The sequence below is a fragment of the Styela clava genome, chromosome 2 (assembly GCF_964204865.1).
Source record: "Styela clava chromosome 2, kaStyClav1.hap1.2, whole genome shotgun sequence".
In the NCBI taxonomy this organism is placed as follows: domain Eukaryota; kingdom Metazoa; phylum Chordata; class Ascidiacea; order Stolidobranchia; family Styelidae; genus Styela; species Styela clava.
Window position 1 is genome coordinate 24540833 of NC_135251.1, and position 15604 is coordinate 24556436.

A 15604-nucleotide genomic window follows, 5' to 3' on the forward strand; every position below is an offset into this window, starting at 1 on the left:
TAGTACTGTGTTTGATATTGTTCCGCCCTTGAAAAATCGCCTCCATTTATGCATTTTGCAAGCTTTTGGTTATTCTTTTTAATTCCGCTTTAGCCCGGCTCAAATAGACAAAGAAATAACAATTTTATAAACATTGTTTGGGTCAATGTTAATAAACATCTAAATGAAAAACACATGAAGATTGTTTGAATAAATCTTTTTAGCTTGTATATAATTTTTATTTCATTGTTCTTTCCTGCAAGTTACAAAATAAATAATGACGGTAATCTATGTCCTTTATCGAAACTTTTCATAGTTGTCAACCATACGGCTAAACAAGCATCAATAATGTCAAACAACAATCAATACCCACACATAGCTACAGAAGCTTTACAGGCATTGTTAGCTTTCCGACGTCGTATTTATACGAGACCGGGTTTTCAATATTGACAAATACAAAAAAATATCGGAGTAGGCTGGATGTGAGAAATACGTTACGTGCATCATTGTCGACAACATCTCAAAATCGTGAACAGTTAATGGCCAGCAAACAAATATATATATCGCATTAAATGGCATCACCTTTGTTTTTGAATCTATTGTCAACATGAAGTTTCTAACGCGTGTAATTTATTACAAGCTCGTTTGTATAAAGGTGGTCCGCCAAAATTTTGGTCCGGTTTTACCGGTCCGCCACTTAAAAAAGGTTGCCGACCACTGGCATAGACTATGTCGCACATACGAAGGTGAGAAGGGAATCCCCCTGGAATACGACATAATCATTCCAAAACGACTTCAGGAAGGAGTTTCCGACATTGTCATTTCATAAACACCAACTAAACCAACGAAATAACCGAGAGGGTCGTTGGGCCCTGGATTACGACATAGTCCCCTTTATAATAGGCATTTATATCGGGATAAAGATAAGCTACGTAATGATTAATTCGTATATGCGGCCTTCCTCTTCTCTGGATAAAACGTCATAAACGTAAATTGTTACGCTCCTGGCACATATAGCATTGTGATAAGCGTCGTTCCGTTGTATTCAAGATGAAATGTGACTCGCATGATTCCAAGCTACCAGGGAGACCAAGGCTGTGCAGTCGAAGAATTTTAGTTCAGACTCGGGACTAAGAAAAATTTGAATCCAGGTTGTAAATCATTTTAACTGGAAATAATTTCTTCGAACTTCGACTTCTTCGAACACTATTTTGACAACGAAGACTCTGGCTTGTCTTCTTTAATAGAGTGTTAAGAACACTTGATACATTAAATGATGAGTTTTTGTAGAAGATTAATCATTATCATTATAACTATGAGGTTCCAGGAATTCAAAATTTTGACTTGGCCAGTTCGAAAATAAGACTCTGGCTTCAACCCCAGAGACAACATGCCAAACTAAGACTTCTGGCTTTACAGTCTTGGCCGAGACTCGCATTTCCTAGTGGACTGGAATTATTGAAAACATATCACAGCTGAATTATAGCAATTCTGTCCCAAGTAACAGCATCCCAAGTGCCAAAAAGAAAACACTTCGAGCCCAATTTCCGTTTGTATTAAACTATTGGATATTTTAAAATTTCAATTTCGAAGTCGATATTCAAATAAAGTAGATTACTGTTAGATGTAAAAGGTCTGTGTGACTCCTTTGGTAGACTAGAATATAGAAAACACATGCACATTGAATCCTATATAGAAAACATTCTGACTATAGTCTTATCCAATGGATTTTAGTGTACAATTAAGTAATACATACAAACAACAATATGGAAAATAATGAAAGCAACTTCTATGAATAAAATCAACACAAATTATTTTATAAGGTTTACATTAATAAGATCTAGAAATAAATGATGGAAGTTAATTACAATACATTAGAATATTATTATATATATAACAGACTACATAACAAGATTGCATCTTTCTTAATTGAGGAATGATTGACTGCGGATATTAGATCTACAAGGCTTTTAAAATACTAGACAACATTACTGATGGCTTGATATTATATATTATTTGAAAGATGGAGGGTTGCAACAAATCAAATATGTAAAAGTATACTATAACACGATATTTTGATGGCAATTCCTTATTTTTTACGAGCCTGTTTGCTCCAAACAAGTCCCTTTCAGGCACTCAATGATATCTAACGGTATGTACGGAGCTACTTATTATATCGAACGACCTAAATTTTTCCCGTTTGGCACCGTCTATCCAATTTATGAACCTTGGGTGAGGTTGGGGTACGGGATTCGAACCAGATGTGTAATCAGCGATGCTAACACAGTCTACTAAACAAACATTGCATTTACACAGAAAATTTGTAACACTACATATTCTAAAATTGATATCAAAATTTACGGTATTCAGTCTCATAGACATGATTCAAAATAATTATAATATTTCATTATAATATTGTGCTTGGAAAAAAAACTGATCGAAAAATATGAAAGTCAAATTTTGGATTGAATGAGTTAGAAGTATTTCAATTCATAGATGCAAAATTCCATTTCAGCCAATATAAAAATAATATTATTTTGGATACCATGAACAATTTAGTCAAATATACACCTTTACCTGAAAGAAATCTTTATCTGTAAGAATATTTCACTAATTTAATTTACAAGTATATAATGAAATACAATGACAGCGAATTTCTTTGAGCTAGAGTATTTTAAACTTGCCTAAACAACTATATCTGAACCCTAACTTCTGCATTGGTTCTTTATTTTAACACTATTCAAAAACATGATTGTATACTAAAATGAAAACATATCACACTGCATGTAGACTTTGCTTGGGAGTTAGAAAAATACCAACAATAAAAATATAAGCTCATATTGCAGTGGTAATATAGACTTAGAAACTATGGCTGAAAAACAACTCTGATGTAATAAATTTATTACATGCAATGAGATTTCCGAAACGAGCAGGAAATATCTTAAGTGTGGTTGTTGGAAGTGATTCCTTCTCACACATTAGCAGAAAAAAATTATACATTGCTCTTTGAATCTATGATATACATATTATTGATTACTATAAAATATGGAATGTATACATAACCTTATCTAAAAGTACATTAGAAATAGATGTTTTTGAACGTGCATTAGATGAATTTGAGAATAAAATGGCTCTTTCAAAATTTCATTTACAGGTGTAATGCATCCTTGCAGTTTTAAACAAATTACGAAATCACTGACACAATAATTGAAACTATGATTTAGAAATTGATTGGAAAACTCGATAACATGATTATTGAAACGTGGAATACTCGGAAGTATTGGGGACATGACAATGAATTCATTATCCGTGATGCTGAGCCAAGTCACCATTTATGAATAACTCAGAGTTACTCGATAGAATGACTGATACTTGTCATCAACTAACCGCCAGTGAGACTTAACTCATTGATTGGCTCAACTCAAGATTTTGATGATCTGTGACTCTGGGTTTAATGGCTTTTACCCAATACTGACCATCATTGATGGATACATTTATTGAAATATGACAAATTTCAACATTTTTACTCGTGAATACTGCTACACTAGTCATGGGGATACTTTCAGGGCAATTTATCTAATCTCACTTCAGAGCCAGCAATCATTAGAAATGTACAAAAATTATGAGCCATCACAAACAGCAATGACTACGATGTTATTATTGAAAGGGAGATTGTTCAATTTATCAAATATAGATGAGACACTGTATGGTTACGCTTAGACTTCGTATTTTTTTGTAATGCATCTAATGGCGCATCGTGCGCAACACATACTGATTTTGAGTGTAAGCAATAAAACACTACTTGATCCATACATTAGGCATGCTGGCTTGTAAGGCCCGCAACCGAAAAGGTTCGTCTTATGGCCCGTAAAATACAATAGTATAAATTCCCGCCCTTCCCAAAAAACCTAACTTAAGTGCTAGATTTTAACTCAAATGGTCAAATTATCAATTTCATAATGAGCCACCGTTTTTGACTATACGATGTTCTATTGATTCAGTAGAGTAATTATCAACACTCAATTCAACTCAATTTGTAATTTCTAGGTTCTACTTCCATTTGTACATGTCATTATCATTCAATTTTAGATTGATTAGGCGTGATTACATATAATTTGGTGCCACAAATTGTATAAATATTCTGAGGGTATACTCGGATATTTTAAACATTGAAGTTTATAAGTTTAGTAGGTAGAGCACAGTCGCAGTATCTATTTTTGTTCTTGAGTATTCAATACAGTTTTGCACAACGAGAAACCATTTAATTAATTTTAAAATCATCAAAATAATTAAAAAAATATTACTACATTTCTCTCAGCGTGAGTGATTTAAAACTCATACAACAGTATCTTTCTCATCATACATGCATAATGACAATTTTTATAGTTCAAACATTGTTACGTAATTGAGATAATTACGATACAAGATCGTTGCGCGTTTTCGGGACAAAAACGTCGTTTAAGTAACTGAATCCGCTAAATTCTCCTTGATCCATATTTTTTATGAAAAGCGGATCAATCGGAGTCAACGTCGGCTTAGCGCGAGTGAAAAACTTGTCAAAGTTTTCAGCGATATTTCCAGTCTACAAAAGTACGTCATAAAATATAAAAACGTGTAGATGAAGACACATATAACATACATGATCATAGGACAATACAACAGTAATGAAATTACGACAAAAATATATCAAAACATGCAAAAATGTCACATAAACGTTAATATTTTTCCAGTGATCCGATGAAATGTGGCGATCATTTTTGTTGAGCAGTGTTTTGTTGTGTTCCCGAGGACAAAATGGACATAAACGTAGCATTGGCAAGCAGCAGATGATGCACAGTGAGAACAAGATGATGAGCATGAGCAAAATAGAAAATATATCAATGAGATTCAGTCACAATTTGCTCGTAGCGTTCTAATACAATATCATGTTGATAGTGAAAATTTGAACACATATACTTAATTATGGGCCTGGTAAATTTTTACATTTCAAGATTTTTATATGACATTTCTATATTTATATTTTTATAAAGACTCAAACAAGGTTCTGAACAAAGGGCCATCGATAAGAAAGGATCAAAATCTCTCACATCATTGCACAAATGTCAAAATTCTTTGAAAGCCAAAATCAAACAATCGACACAATCATCACAATACTTATTTATTCAGGTATAATTACTGATGAATGAAGTTTTACCTACAAACATCCATCTTATCATGATTAATCAAAATCGAGTTAGTATTGAAACTACCTACTACAGAATTATCATATCATTTCAAAAATGCTTTTTCTCTCCATATTTATCCAATATTATATCAATCTATATTTAAGGTAAAAGGCAATCTAGCGATAAAGATAATGCATTCTTCTGGAAAATCCTTGAAAATATCTCGATTAGCAATAACATTAAAACACTGACACTAAAGCATCTAATTCCCCAATATCCAATATGATATGCACCAACATATTTTGCTCAATTTCTTATTATAACTACATGTTCTATTTTAAACATGTATGAGAATGTAGGAAGAAAACACTACACACAAACCAGGCACTTAGAGTTTGATTCCACACCATGCAAAATGTATTCACTCATTCAAACCAAGACCAATAATATTATTTTAGGCTTCGAGACAAGGGAACAGAACAATGAATAAAAATTAGAACTTACGATTTTAGGTTTGAATGGAGGTTGAATCTCAAGAGCAGCAATCTTGTCCCATTTCGTCATGCGGAAGAAAGCATGATCAGTGATTTCTCTTTGTCCGCCTTCTCCGCATCCTAGTCGTTTGCTCGGATGCTTCTGGAGCAACTGTAGAATTCAATAGTTTAGTTCAATTTATTTTACACAAGCTGGACACAGTGTTGGAGAAACACAAACTGAGTATTAATTCGACCCACCATTTTCAGGGACAATGTGACTCGAGTCACCTCTGAAGTGACAAGACTCATCTGAACAAAATTGCTCTATTCATACTCGACTAACCAGCCAAGCGGGAAGAAAGTAGAGCCATTAAATCAAACTCGAGTTACCACTGAATTACCAGAGCACACTTGAACTAGGTTAACCAGCATAGGTAAGAAACTAGAGGGCAGAAGCAATGACATGATTTGAGTCAAGGTGATGTTACCAACAAAGCTAAGACTCACAACTACCGATGGTTGCCTTCAATAACTCAGGTCGAGTCATTTCACTCAAGTTGAGTAATATTGAAACTGACTGAAGATGTGTATAAAACAATTCGTTTTCAATCTGTGTGAATTACTCTTTATATGCAATACAATGAATATGGTACAGATCTAAGAAATAAAATAGAAATCTTACCCCTTTACACATTCCTACAGCTTCTTTGGACATAGATCTAGGATAAGAAACACTGTGTTCCATGATAGATTGAAACAATTCATCCTCGTCTTCTCCATCAAAAGGAGGCTTTACAAAAATAAAATGAAAATTTAAAAATGAAATCATGTTCTTTCAAATAAATTTGTAATCAAATACGATCAAGTGCTCAGAATATTTGATTTATCAAGTTAAAATTCAAGTTTCTGTCTCCAGGGAGTTAGAAAAAGTACAACTTCACAGTCCTGGTTTTACCACTCTAAACAGAAAGTAAATCCAGTCCAGAATCATAGTCCCTAGTCAATACAAAATTATTATCAAGGTTTATTAAGGTTGAGTTATTACTATACTATTATTAAGGATAAGGAGCAATAAACACAATATTTACCAATTCGAGTAAATTATTCGGAAATTCAGTGATTGCTATTGATAACTCATTCCAAATAGAAATGATAATTTGATCTTCAATCATACCATTTTGACCTAATGAATTAGTTTAAACCAACTCAATTACAGGCTTTAGCGTGTATTTGGAGAAAAGCTAAAAACATGAAGGGTAACTAAAACGATATTGACAAATGTAGATGGAGGGCATTTTTTGGTTTCAAAATTTGTCTTTTTATGCAAAGTAAAAGCATCTGCTGATACACACTATTTTTGAAAATGACCAAAATATTTCTGGTTCAGCATTGACTATTAATTTATTACTCCCTGGGTATCGTGATGGGCATGAGATTTGAACACGAGATCCTGTGATACCAACTTTGTTAGTTCCAAGTTTTAAACTACTAGGCCAGCGCATTATTGCAAATCATACAAAGTAATGTTTACCTGTCCAGCAAGCATTTCATACAGCAAAACTCCATATGCCCACCAATCCACAGATTTTCCATATGGTTGATAAACTATGATCTAAAAATGGTGTGTGATAACAAGATTACTCTAGAGCGGGGTTTCCCGAATTGGGGTCCGCGGGTCTGTGATGACTGCACAGGGGGTCCGCAATGATGTGAATAGAGTCTGGTCGATCTTTAATGAATGATTTCAATCAAAATATCATTGTATATTTTTGGTTGATACGAGAAGAATATCCATCGTCGTCAGAATAGGCAGTATAATGACAAAATATAGGTCGAAACAGGCCGTCGTGTTAGACCTACAATTGCGCTTGTCTAAAATTGTGCCGTGAAAAGCGACCACATCTATCACAATAATGTCATTTGTGTTGTAAATCAAACATTATCCTTATACGTTGGTTGGGCACAGAATTTGATACGGCATAGAAAGGACTCGAAAAGTTTGGGAAACCCTGTTCTAGAGAAATATAAATTTCTGCTATATTGTACTTTGCATCGATGGGTATCCGTTTGCACCAATGTACACTGCATCCTTGACACCCATTTTAGTTGTATATCGTTCAGAATCATTTGATTTCAGCAACCGAAAATGCTAAGCAGCAAAATGATAGCGATTGGTGTAAATGCACGAGACAAATGCGGAATATGAGTGGAAGCGAAATGGTCAACGTGCAAAAAGTACAATGTATGTAAAATGTATGTGGGGTATGCTAGTACAGCACACACCAGGGAAGAGCTTCCCAAACCTGGGCCACAGGAGGGCCATGATACAAAGCCACAAATCATAATGTTTGCAACTATGGCACTAGAGTGAAATAGTACATAATGCTATGTGCTGAAAGCTATGTGGTAAACAAGTTGCAAAACTAGTTGATAATCTACTGGACTAAATTTATTTGCATAGGATAGTATTTTTATATTTATTCCAGGGTAACTACATCCTCTGGTCCGGTTACCAGTTCATGACGTTTATGAAACTAGTCAACCAGTTTAAGTGATTCGCCACAAAATTAGGCTGTCTTGTCAGCCTTCCTCGCCCCAGGAATAAATTTGAAATCGTATAAAAATTTTGAAATTTCTATTAAAATCTATCTGAGAGGGTGGTTGGTGAATTAATCGTGAGAGTGATAATACCAGTATGAAATTCAACTGCACCAATGCATGCACAAATAACTAACTGCAAACAACGAATAGTACCTCTGGTGCTATATAATCAGGAGTTCCGCAGAACGTGCATGTGGTGTTTCCATCTTTAATGTTTTCTTTACACATGCCAAAATCAGCGATCTTTATGTGACCAGCAGCATCAAGCATCACATTGTCAAGCTTCAAATCTCTGTGCATCGAATATTTGTAATATCACAACATACAAGCAAGACCTCGAAAATTGTCATAAATTTTAACTATTCTATTCGTAACCATGCATCATGCTTTGAGATGTTGTTTGTTATTGAATATGCAGTGGAATCATGAACCAACACCATATCCCTGCTACAGCATGTGGGAGAGGTCAGCGTACTTCATATGACTGTCTTGCCTTGAGTTACCGGTAAGTGTCAGATATGATTGGGTAAAATCGATCATTCATATTATAAGGCTTTAATTAAACATTGAAACACTATTTTATATGAAACAATTGAAGTGATTAGTGACTACATTTAACTTGTAATTAATATGTAGTTGCAAGACTTTTTTCTGCTAAACCATGTATTAATAAAAACAAGAAATATCTATATTTTTATCAAATTGGGCAAAATGAAGGATTTTTTTTACCTATAAACAATTCCTCTATCGTGCAAAAAGAAAAGGCCAAGAGCAATTTCAGCAGCATAGAACCTGAAATGAATGAAAAAATATATAGATGAAATATTAAAACAGAGAAAAGAAACATCAAACAAATAGAAATAAAAAAGTTTAGACTATTGTAATCTTTTTACGAAGCGCTCTCGCACATTCACAATTACAAGATGGTGTATAAGAAGCAACTGTTAAGTAAGAAGCTAGTTTCTTAGAAATGGAATATTTTTGGTTCTGCATCGCCTACCAAACAAAATTACACCATAGGTGAGGTGGAGGGCATGGGCATGGGATTGAACCAGAAATCTTTAATATGTGAGGACAGAATGCTTCATATCAGAGGCTAATCAATTTTCCTTCAACTTGGATAATCAAATTCAACTTCAATAAATAAATGAATTTTTTATTCATCAAAAACAAATTAAAATGCTTTATATAGACAATCCAGACTCGGAGAAATTTATTTGTCCTCAAAAAAGTACAGGGGGGTCCTTGGGTTACGACAATCGCGATGTTTCAAGGTTACAAACGCGCACTCCATAACGCTGTTTCGAGGTTACGAACGCACTTTACAAACATATACAGATATAAAAGATATACTGTACTGTAATATCAAAGCCTATAAACTGGATCATTGTGATCAAGAAAATTAGTGCTCTGGGCTCATTGGTTTTTGTTATTTACATCGTGAATGACGTGACCAATTGCAAACTATTACGATTATGAACGAATAATCATCAAGCTTCAGTCACATGGTACAGTACAGTACTGTACACAGTTTCAGTGATACTGTACGTCATTTTGGTTGTTTAAACCGTTTTTTTCGTAACTTGTTTGATTGTTTTTTTTTTACTTTTGCCCTTTGCTATAGACTCAAAGCAAAAAAAAGATGATAAGATACTGTACAGTGTTTGCTTTTATTCACATGATGTGGAATTGTTTTCTGTTTTTCTAATAAAGTTCTTATTCGCATTATTTGTACATTTTATTAGTGTACAGTACCATACTTTACAATACAGTACGATGAGTATAGAGTAATTCATGCACTGTACCACTGTACAGTATAATGTTCCGACTTACACTGAAATTCGGGTTACCCCGAGTCTCAGGAACGGAACTGCGTCGTAGGTCGAGGACTCCCTGTAATTAACTCAGTCATAGCTCTGTTGAATATATATTCATACAACAGTACCAAATTTCAACCACCCTCTGATCTGAATGAGGCAGATACCGTTATGCATGGTAGGAGGGTCTGAATCTTTACTATTCAATGCATAAGTTATACATGATCATCATATATAATAAAGTTCTTACACAGCTTGAGGTTCTTTGAATTTTCCTACTTGTTGTATGTGAAACATCAGATCACCACCGTTGATATATTCCATAACAAAATACAGACGATCCTAGAAGAATTAAAAATGATGATTTAGAACTTGCAAATGAACAGGAAAGCAATGGATGTTTCCCCTAGCAACGACTTCCTTCAGGAGTCTAAAAGACGATAACAATCGTAAAACTAGCTAAGACAGATTTCCACACACGATCGGCTATGAAGCCAGAGCTAGAGCGCCGAAGCTCAAGTTTGAAGCCAGATATTTCAAACCAGCTTCGCCAGCCCCATATTGACCATGGGGTACAATAAAAACTCAACATACCACAGTTTGAAAGCAGGAATGAAGTTGAGTGAGGAATGGAGGTTTTTGACTCAGTGCGAGCACTCTCTTTTCTATCATAGTACATTCAACATCGTCATCTTGTACGATAACATCTTTCTTCAGTACTTTTATAGCGTAGATTTCTTCCGTATCTTTCTTTTCCGCAAGAAGAACCTGGACAGAGAATGGGAAAGTTCCATCAACATTATATCAGAAGCTAATTTTCAAGATGATAGCGCCATTTGTAGCATACTTATAGTCTGAGGTCTACCACCCCCACCTGGCACCAGCCTGAATAAAAGGAAGCAAATGGAGCTCCTAAATCAGATTCCTCCTCGGCCTAAACTAGTTAACAAATATTGGGGGGATGGAGAAATTTATAAGAGTCATTCCGACAGAAAAAAACAGCAATTTCTACAATATTTTGAATACAGTGCAAGAGAACATCGTTTTATTGGATTTCCAAATTTTTACAGTGTAAGAAGTTAATTGGACTGACCATCAAATTATTACCATTCGAATGGTGATAATGATAAATATTTTCAAGTGAAATTGTTCTGAAATGACTATACTATACAATACAATGTCACCGATATTCATTCATACCTTTCCAAAACTTCCGCGTCCAAGTACATGCAAGAAATTGAAATCTGTTGGTTTCATTTGCTTGACAATTGCTCCACCAGAAGAGGTTTGTTGCTTCTCTTGCTTTCTCCTCTCATTTTCCCTTTCCTTTGCTTCTTGAATGCGAACTTCCTACAAAAACAAAGATATTCATTGATTGACAACTTCAAGCTAGATTCATTTATTTATCGAGTTTAACATTATGTCTGATTGTTAGTTTGAGATTTGCTCTTTACTTATTTTCAGAGTTAAATTACGCTTCAACAACAACATTATAACTTTGAACCCAGCATGACCTACACAATCGCTGTTGTCGAATAAGCGTGTAATTATTTAATTAACTTTTCAATTGTTTCCCACTAAACTGTAGGATTTAATTATTCCTCACTCAACTGCAGGATACTCATTGATTGGCAGATTTTATTTGACTTCCATATTGTTCTTTGAGTATCCATAATTGTATTTTTCACTATTGTAAGCAAACTCAACATTGTGATAACTATTATTTTTATGGATGGCTTTTCTTGTCACAGTTCAAATACCCTTGTCTGAAGAAGTCCGACCTCAGTCAGACGAAACGTTACAGAAATATATTTGTGTTAGTGTGCAGCAAGACTCTTGAATCACTTAGAATAAAAACAGAATAGAATCTTACTTCAAACATTTTTGTAATCTTTTTAACTTCTTCTTCTTTTTCATCATCAATTATTGGTACATTGTAAAATTCACCTTCTTGTTGAGTAAGAAGTTTAAACCATCCATCTATCGGATTCTTCATCAGTTCTAAATGAATTTCAACATTTACTAATGGGCGGGGTGGGCCAAAAGAAGGGGTATGAAAAACAATGACATTTAATGGGGTGCCAGTAACCCCACTTCAGGTGGCAAACCAGAGGAAAATTTACAATCAACTACAACTTTCGGTCAAGAAAATTTCTGAATCTAATCTAGGCAAATTAAATTATGATAACAAAAACTTTGCCATACACAATTCATCTTTAATGGACTGTTAAGAGCAATCAGTAAACTGTAGAATGTTTTGACTTCTTTTATCAATTTTAAGGTCTGAAATTCTGAAAAATTTTGAATAAATAGGAATTATACTTGAACCGCATAGTATCCCAAAATAAGTTCTAGTCTAGACTGAAGAGTAAGTTGTGCAAAGCAATAAAACACCTTGCGATCACACCTCTTGATTACTCTGCATTGATTCAACCAATAAAATCTTGTGGAGGATAATAACCTATGAGAAGATTGGTCGCAAGGCATCGCAAGGAAACAAATACCCAGTTAATCATACGCATACCTGACCATGGACTGGTAACTGGATTAGAGGCCAGTGTTCACAATGTGATATTGACTCCCTTAAAAGACGAAAATATCCATACCTGATATCCCGAATGACAACGACCCCATAAAATCATTACTCGATGCCAAATCCCAGTCCCAAACTTCAACTAAAAGTCTCCGATCCTTATCTGTGTCTCGTAATGTACTGAAAAACAAGAAATCAATGCTCAAATATAAGGACACAAATCAGTAGCGATACAGCCTGAGAGCAGCGAGTTTGCTTTCCGGATATATTGACAGACAGGAGGATTTAAAACAATACAATCAAATTTTGATGATAAAAACCCTGACTATGAAGCCTTTTTTCAATGACTATTAAGAATGCTTAATTCACTTAATTCTTTTTGAGCCTTTTTCTGTATCATACATAGCAATTAGAAAGTTCAGACAACCCCCCCCCCCCCCCCCCCTCCTGGCCACATCTCTGTGAGAACATGCCAAACTTATATTTCTACACCCCAGGATTCCATCTCTTGACATTTGAGTATATACTCACAAAACTAATGTTTCATTCCACTCAGGATTGAGATTTTTTTCTACAATAGTTGTTTTCCTTTTCCAACTGTTGTTTTTCATATCTTTCTTCTGTGGTGGGATCAACTTGATTTTCACGTATGGATCAGACAGTCCATTAGGATCCATTGGAGCAAGATTTTTTGCAGCTTGAACTAAATAAAAAAACATACTATAACATTGAAAATAATTGGAAAGACTTGTGCTAATAGTCATATCAACTCAAAATGTAATAATTCCTGCTAGTGTTGTCAAGAAAATTGTAGAATCAAGGACAATATACCCTATCTACTGAGTGTACGCCACCACTCAAACGAGTGGTTAGTGGTAAAGGAATTGAACGTAATTAACAATGTTGGTATTGCAGTTTGAAAATCTCGGTTTCAAATACCATGCTGACCACCTCACATTACGAGGTACTCCCGTAGTATGTGTACCATGTTAGGGTTAGGCCATAATTTTTTTTCTTATTTCCCTCATTTTGGATCTATTACGAGTTCGGGGACTGTCTGTGTTAACTAAGTGAATATACCCCCTGACCATAGGTTTCAGTCCCTTTAAACAACTTGATGTAAAAAAGGTGAACAAAATTAGTTACCTATATATTGGTACACATACTTGTGGAGCGCCCATTACGACGTAACGGGAAGCTATTTTTAAGCAAATAATTAACAGCTCCTTAGATATCAGTAGCTGCTTGCACAGAGCCTTGTTGAGAGTGGAAAGCCATAAAAAATGCTCTTCTGTCCAAACAGTGCGCATATTTTTTAACCAATGAACTTGAGTTCATATTTTCACCTTCCAATAAGTTCTGCATATTTCAAAGTCGAGCAAAACTTTTTGCAAGATAGGAGAGAATATCCCCTTACATGAACGATGCAGCGAGTCAATAAATAGGACTGCAAGAAAAGATACACCTCATTCATAATAGATGAGATTTTAAGCACAAAATAAAAGTGAGATAAAAAAGAAATAGGTAATGGATTACAAGTAAACCTCGGTGAACCTATAGGTTGGTAGAAATAGAGAAATGTGTACAACATCATTTAGGAGGATTTAAGGTTCTTTTTGTCAGTAATAAACATCAACTATTGTAAGTCAATAGCTTTAAATAGCTTATCTTATTGAAATATATTTTTTTTAAAAATACTGTAAAATAAATATTTTTTAACGATTTTCATTATTATTATTATACCTGTAACAGCTAGTTTTCCGTCACCAATCTCAGCTTTTAGTTGAATTCTCCCTCTTTTTTCAGTGTGATCACGTCCACATAATGCAGGCACAAAGTTAATGCATCTCTTGTGGACATTCATGTTACATGCTAAAATAGAGATTAAGAAAAAAGTGACGAAAATTATTCAGATGGAAATAATCAAAGTGACATAAGAAAAAAATATCTCAGATATAAATGTCAACAAAAAATATTAAATTTCAACTGGGCCTAAAACCTGACAAAATAAAGCATGCTGGATTTTTCATATGTCATTATTGGTATCTATTATTTATGAAGGCTACCATCGAATCGTATACACCCGGGTTCCAAAACTGTGATACTAGTCCGCACGAACAAACAGCCCACAAAAGTTAAATCATTGAAAGACTATATATTAAATAGCCACAATTGAAGAATAGTAAGTTAGCAACTTGGTCAATCAAGAAATAGAAAAGTTAAAAAAAACTTGTTAATTAAGTAGAATTACAAACTTACAAACACATTTCATTCCCTGACGAACTAATCCATAAAGTAATGATCCACAATGATCACAGAACGTTGGACTTGTGTAGCTGGCAATCTTGAATTTGTGTTGAGAACTGGGACACTGAAAAAAAGGGTAACTATTTAGTATGAAATACTCAAAAATTATTATTTTTTATATGACATTTTCACACCTTTAAATAAAAAGGTACTGTACATATGGGCATTGATGTGTGAAGGGCTACTATTTTTAGGCCAGTTTAATTTCAAATGGCTGACAAAGACTTTCAGACTAAACAAGATGTTCAGATACAAGGGTAAGAAGCAACAAGTTTGCAGTAAAGATCGACAGACAAGCAATATGAGTCCCATGGTACTTAAGAGGAAATTTCAAAACAAAAATAGAAGTAATAGTCTTCTACCGATTTATCCTATGTTTAATGAGGTCTAAAATATTTGAAATCGATTGATCCATCAATTGTGGGGAGAAGCAATATCTTCCTATCAGTCCATTCCATGTCCAATTAATGAAACCACAGTACCACACATATAGAGTTAGATATTATGAAGAAAATTTTTCTTTGAATCATGATCTTCCGATTCTTAATAGAGCTTCTAATAACTGATTGCAATATGGCCGAGAAAGTTGAAAGATTTTTTTTTAAGAAAGATTGCAAAATCACACCATTGAAGAAGAATATGATTAGAATAAATAAATTTTGATGATGAATTTCATATTCAACATTGTTTGATTTCAGATTGTATCAAGTATGAGTAAAAATGCTT

At 34.2% G+C, this 15604-nt stretch overlaps 1 protein-coding gene across 5 annotated transcripts in view; it reads right to left on the reverse strand.

Annotated features, from left to right (window-relative positions):
- The window catches only part of LOC120336786 (protein kinase C alpha type-like), a 36430-nt gene that overhangs the window by 5337 nt on the left and 15489 nt on the right, over nucleotides 1-15604 (reverse strand). For 3 of the 5 annotated variants that reach the window (XM_078109897.1, XM_078109895.1, XM_078109896.1), the window contains 14 exons: nucleotides 14831-14942; nucleotides 14315-14443; nucleotides 13103-13274; nucleotides 12645-12751; nucleotides 11912-12039; nucleotides 11239-11388; nucleotides 10633-10806; nucleotides 10289-10380; nucleotides 8951-9013; nucleotides 8375-8513; nucleotides 7152-7232; nucleotides 6303-6410; nucleotides 5649-5789; nucleotides 1519-4561 (listed from right to left, as the gene is read on the reverse strand). In XM_078109897.1, coding sequence (XP_077966023.1) covers nucleotides 4394-4561; nucleotides 5649-5789; nucleotides 6303-6410; nucleotides 7152-7232; nucleotides 8375-8513; nucleotides 8951-9013; nucleotides 10289-10380; nucleotides 10633-10806; nucleotides 11239-11388; nucleotides 11912-12039; nucleotides 12645-12751; nucleotides 13103-13274; nucleotides 14315-14443; nucleotides 14831-14942 — 1764 coding nt within the window. In that variant the 3' untranslated portion in view covers nucleotides 1519-4393. Of the gene's footprint in view, nucleotides 1-1518; nucleotides 4562-5648; nucleotides 5790-6302; nucleotides 6411-7151; nucleotides 7233-8374; nucleotides 8514-8950; nucleotides 9014-10288; nucleotides 10381-10632; nucleotides 10807-11238; nucleotides 11389-11911; nucleotides 12040-12644; nucleotides 12752-13102; nucleotides 13275-14314; nucleotides 14444-14830; nucleotides 14943-15604 lie in introns of those variants that run through there. The other 2 variants (XM_078109899.1, XM_078109898.1) reach the window with 1 other exon arrangement.